Raw genomic sequence first — 6,000 nt, forward strand, 5'->3', positions numbered from 1 at the left:
ACAAGAAACACATTTGAAACAGAGAGAGACATACAGAGTAAAATTAAAAGGTTAGAGCAGAATATAATATGCTTCAGATGAAATAAAAAAGCATGGGTAGCAATCCTGATCTCAGACAAAGCAAAAGCTAAAATAGATCTAATTAAAAGAGACAAGGAAGGAAACTACATCTTGTTGAAAGGTACCAAAGTAGTATCAATACTAAACATATATGCACCAAATGGTAGAGCATCCAAATTTCTAAAGAAGTTAAATGAATTACAGGAGGAAACAAACAGTAAAACCATACTAATGGGGGACCTCAACCTTCCCCTCTCAGAACTAGATAAATCTAACCACAAATTAACAAGAAAGAAATTCAAGAGGTAAATAGAATTTTAGAAAAGTTAGATATGATAGACCTCTGGAGAAAATTGAATTGAGGATAGAAAGGAATATACCTTTTTCTCAGTGGTAGATGACACCTACACAAAAATTGCCAATGTATTAGGGGATAAAATCCTCACAATCAAATTCCAAAAGGCAGAAATAGTAAATGCATCCTTTTCAGTTCATGATGTAATAAAATTACATTTAATGAAGGGCAGTGAAAAGATAGATTAAAATTTAATTGGAAACTAAATAATATAATCCTAAAAAATGAGTGAGTCAAAGAGTTTCCAAGAATCCTTTCACATATACTAACTCCGTTGACTGCCAGAGCATTCCTATAAGGTAGGAAAAGCAAGGATCTATGTTTTTGGAGGGAGAAAGGTACTGTGACCCCATAGACTCTATGTGCATGGAAAAAGAAACTGTGACTAGGAAGTCTGTCCTTTACTAATGAGTGAGGAAGAGAGGTGGGCAGATCTCCTTCACACCAATTAACCCACCTTGAGAACTTGTCAGTCACTCTAAAACATATGTAAACATATGTAAAAGTGTATATATATACATACACATATATTCACAGATATACATGTGTATATATAGGGCTGGTTTTATGCATTTAATATATATGAATATATAATGTGTATATACATTATACTCATATATACATGTACACATATACACAAATATTTATTATATGTGGCTATGAAGTTATCTTCTAGATTAGTTCCAGCAATGGTTGACTTTGGTTTTGTCCCACAGATGTTGGGGGTCTCAGAGAGAGTCGTGGTTTTCTAAAAGAAGAGAAATATGCCATTGCTTGGTCTAAGCAAGCAGGCATAGGTAGACTGAAAACTGTTCATATATTTACTTCTTGAAGTTTACAGAGAAGGAAACACTTGGACAAACATTTTATCATATCTATAGTCAATTATAATTATGAGAAGCAGTGTGTAATATTAATAATAGCTAACATTTATACAGCACTTTAAGGTTTGCAAAGCACTTTAAATAGAGTAACTCATTTGATCCTAGGGACAGACCCCAAGAGTCAGGAAGACCTGGGTTCAAGTCTTGCCTTTGACATATACTGGCTGTGCTACCCTGAACGTGTCCCTAAGAATATAAAGTACAGCATGGGTACTGCTCTGCCTTGGTAAAGAGCCCCCTCACTGGGACTTCCCTACACAGATGAACTCACAGGTCTAGACTCCCACCCACCATCCAAAGATAATCATTACTCTGGAGCCTAAGAAAAGTTGTTTATGTAACATCACTGTTCACACAGCTAATGAGTGTCAGAGGAATGACTTGAACCTGGGTCTTCCAGAATCTTCATTTATATTATTGACAAGAAACTTGCAAAGCCAAAGAATATCAGGCAGAGAAGTGGGTGAGGAAAGGGGAGTGGGAGTGGAGGAGGGGGAGATAAGAGGAAAACAAAAACTGCTGCTGCCCAAGGAGGGAAATGACTTACTCAATAGTCGATGGAGTTTCACTTTGGGTCATGAATACACAGTTGACCACAATAGTCATCATGATGAAGAAACTGAACAGGGTGAGGAAGATTTGTTAAGGAGAACATGTGACTGATCTCAGTGGGGGCAGGAAGCCCACTTCCTGGAGGCTCTTCTCCAAATGTGCTTGTTTATGATCCAATGGACAACTCCAACAGTTGTGTTGGGAAGGAGAGAGGGCCTGGAAGCCTTCCTTTAGATATGCTGCCTGAAATTCTCTTCACTGGACACTTGTTTGGCCAGAAGGGCAGCCTTCCTCAGCATGCCCACACTCCAAGGAGATGGGACTAGATATCAGAATGCAGGTGCAGTCACTCTGCTGTCAGGAAACAGGCACTCAAAAGCAAAAATGAGGGGAAGAATTTCTTAAGGCCATTTGCCCGATGTAGAGAAGTATTTACCTTACTAATATTGAAAATAAAAAAAGAACAACAATAACAGTAATAGTGACATATATACATATATATACATCACTTTCACGTTTGCAGAGATTTTAGAACAAGCTGTCACATGAGTCACATCAAGTCCCATTATCATCCCCATTTTATAGATGGAGACACTGAGGTCTTGGATTAATAAATACTAAGCAAATATTCTCTTGAAGTGCTAGGAGAAACCCATGAACTAAGTAAGTAGGGAACAGTCAAATTTAAGATGAATTAATCCCCTTGGAACATCAAGTGACCATTTAGTTTTGGTATTTGACCATCATGCCCTACCCCCAAGCAGAATTTTTATTAGGGCATTGGTCTGAAGCTGTTACTGGGAAAACCAGAGAAGTGGATGGGGAAGGACTCCCTACTGTGCCATTTGGAAGCTTCCTTTGTGAATAATTATTCTTGCAAACTAGGTGAGTGTCTGTTATTAAAAAACGGGAATATATGTCAAAAGCAGTTAGGGAGCTCAGTGGATAGAGCACTGGGCCCAAAGCCAGGAAGACCTGAATTCAAATCCAGCCTCGGACACTAATTATATGACCCTGGGCAAGTCAATTAGCTTCTGTCTGCCTCAGTTTCCTTATCTATAAAATGGGTATAATAATAGAACCTATCTTCCACAATGGTTTTGAAGATCAAATGAGATAATATTTGTAAAGCACTTGGCACAGTGCCTGGCACACAGTAGGTGCTTTATAAATGCTAGCTATTATTAATTAAATGGACTGTTTCTATCTTGGGGTTTTTAGACTGCACCTGCGATTTCATTAATGTGGGGAATTCCTGTTATGGCAACTCCCTTTGCTGCAGATCAGTAGAATCAGCATTTGTCCCTTTTTAATTCTTCTCTTTTAAAAACATTGCAGAATTGTTTTGTTTCTGAGGCCAGCTCAATGTTCCATTTCAAGAGTATGCAGAGATACATGTGGCACCAAGAGCCAGACACACTTGACTTCCTTTAAAGGGAAAAAATATCCATGAGAAAGGATATGAGTGGACTGAGACTTTGATGGCGGTTCTCCTGAGGGGATGGAAAGGACTGAGGAGCCCCAAAGCCCGGGTTGCACTGAACCGGAAGATTGTCCGTCCTTTGTTTAAGACTATAAATGTCTGTTAAAACAAAATACAAAATCACACCTACCCAGCAGACCTGCAAAACGAGAACTTATTTACCGATTCATCCATCCCAGTGCTGAAGGCAGAGTAGACAGTGCCCAGATCCTCCTGCCCAGGGAAGCCAATTCCCTTCTGATGACTGGCTAGAAAGGCACCACGTCCCACACTGCTCCCAGGGGCCCCAGTGGTGGGCCATGAGCTTTACCTATTTAATTATCTATTTAAATTATCCATTTAAACCAGCGACCACAGAAATCAAGAGTTTCAATGAGGTAAAGTGATGCCTGGACAGTGTGGCATCAAGATAGAAGGCCAGTCTTGGTGTTAGAAAACCCTGCATTAGAGTCCTGCCTCTGACACATAATGTGAGACCCTAGACAAATCACTTCTCAGTGCCCCAGGCAACCGTCTAAGATCAGGTGCCAATCTGCATTGGTGGATGGAGTTTCCATGCTGGGATACCCCCACTCTGATGAAATCATCGTCTAAGCAATGATAAAATCACGGGTAAGAATAGTGAAAAATGAAATGTCCAGCTCAGGTTGAAGATGAGTTTTTTCACACCCAGGCCTGGCTTCAGCACTGTCCTTTAGTTCCATTATGAAAATAAGAATGTATAGGTACAGAGGACAACCAGGTATTATGCTATGAGTCACGTTCCTCAAAGCCTCTTCTCTTCCTCTCTGGTCCCCCTAATCCTTTCCTGTTGCTCCCACCCTGGCTTAGCTCTCCCCTCCTCCAACTGGCAGCAAGTACTCAGAATCTGTCTCAGCACCAAAAGACGTACTGGGCCTGATTCATCAAGGGTACGCTACATAGACAGTGTCCCAGGAGATGAGAACCCTCTGCAATTGACTACAGTTGGGACCATTTTAATGAATGAAAAACAATAGGGTTATAGCACAAAACTTTTGGTCATGCCCCCTTAGAAAGGTAACTATGCTTACAGAGATGTAACGTCTGAGTTCCTTCCTCCCATCTCCATCCACAGATCAACCATCCCATGAAGGTAGGAGACCAAAACCAAGTAGGGAGGGACAGGGTGAGTTATATGACATTGAAGGCCACCAACTCTGACTGTCTTTAGGCTCAGGATCTAATCTCATTTGTGACCTGGACCCTTGATTACTGCAGCCAAACCCTCAAGTTTACAAAGATGGCCTGGGGGACTATGGGCCAAAACTCTAACCTGGCTACTTCCTGTTTCGTTCCTGGGGGTTAGTTAGCAAAATGAGCCACTAGAATTCCCCATAAGTAAAATAAAGAGGGAAAAGCACCCCTGGATTGACTTTGTGTGGCTTTTGAAGACTGAATGGTATGTCACCTCTATCACAAAAGCTTTGGGTCACAGGAAAGGGGGTCAAAAGCTTTGTAACGGGGACCAAGCGGCCTGTGGCCAGACCCTTTCGTCCCCTAGTCCAGGAGGCGGGCTGTATCGGTACAAGGACAAAACCACCACCTGAGTCAGGCTGTAGAGTCTTGGCTCTTACCTTGTAATTTCTGTAAAAGGGGTCCAGGTCCTCCAGAGGCTCCCCCACTAATTCTGGGGGAAGCTCGCCATAGAACTTGGGCAGCTGGTTGTAGGCCTTCAGGTCTAGTTGGGGTCGGGGCTTCTCAGCTCCGGCCTTTGATTCTTTCTTTTCCTCCTCCTCTCGTTCCTTCTCCTTCACATTGTTCATATGTTTCTCCTCCTCGATCAGCCTTTCAATGGTGGCCAGAGATTCAGGAGTAAAAAGGCGGAAGTTGTTTGTCTCCAGGGAGCCAAAACAGTTTTCCATCTTTTCATTCTTCTTCAGAAAGAGTTTCTAACACCTAGTGGCTGAAATAACTGAAAAAAAGAATAGCGGTGACCACAGTGTCTGGGGACAGGAAGACAAGAAAACATCAGTGTGGTAAGTGGTGGTGGACCCTTGGCATCTCCAGCTCAGCATGGCCAAAGCAAGGCTCATACTCTACCCTCCACCCTCAATGCCATACTTCTCAAGACTTCTCTGTTTCTCTCAAGGGCACCACCATCCTTCCAGGCACACAGACCTGAAGCCTTAGAGTTTCCCTTAATGCTTTACTCTCCTCATGACTGGTCAATCAGTCAATCAACAAGTATTATTAAGTACTTACTACACGCCAACCATTGTGCTGAGTGCTGGGTATACAAAGAAAGGTAAAAACACAGACCCAGCCCTCAAGGAGCTCACATTTTAGTAAAAATCATTTGCTGAGTTCTGTTCATTTTTCCTCTACAAAATGTCTCACATTCAACCCTTTCTCTGTACCTACCCAACCACAACCCGAATTCAGGCCCTGCTCACCTCCTGCCTGGATTATTGCAGTAGCCACCTAAGTGGTATCACTGCCTCAAATCTCTCCCCCCACCCCACCCCCATCCCCTGCTTCAATTTATCCACCACTCAGCTGCCAAGGCAAATTTCTAAAAGCATAGCTATGACCAAAGCATTCCCGGAGCTCCTGAGTTTGTCTAGGATAAAATGCAAAACCCTTTGGTTAGAATTTAAAACTATCTACCATTTGGCTCCAGCCTCTTCCCCAGGCTTATTTCTCAT

General features: G+C 42.1%; 1 protein-coding gene across 1 annotated transcript in view; it reads right to left on the reverse strand.

The window, feature by feature from the left end:
- The window catches only part of SCN10A (sodium voltage-gated channel alpha subunit 10), a 92,817-nt gene extending 87,600 nt beyond the window's left edge, over window positions 1-5,217 (reverse strand). Inside the window, exons 1-3 of the mRNA XM_027835806.1 lie at window positions 4,930-5,217; window positions 3,315-3,433; window positions 1,847-1,927 (exon numbers count right to left, since the gene is read on the reverse strand). Of these exons, the coding sequence (XP_027691607.1) occupies window positions 1,847-1,927; window positions 3,315-3,433; window positions 4,930-5,217 (488 nt within the window). The remainder of the gene's footprint in view (window positions 1-1,846; window positions 1,928-3,314; window positions 3,434-4,929) is intronic.
- Window positions 5,218-6,000: the final 783 nt, after the last annotated feature.

The sequence above is a fragment of the Vombatus ursinus genome, unplaced genomic scaffold (genome assembly GCF_900497805.2).
Source record: "Vombatus ursinus unplaced genomic scaffold, bare-nosed wombat genome assembly UNPS02014817.1, whole genome shotgun sequence".
Classification (NCBI taxonomy): Eukaryota; Metazoa; Chordata; class Mammalia; order Diprotodontia; family Vombatidae; genus Vombatus; species Vombatus ursinus.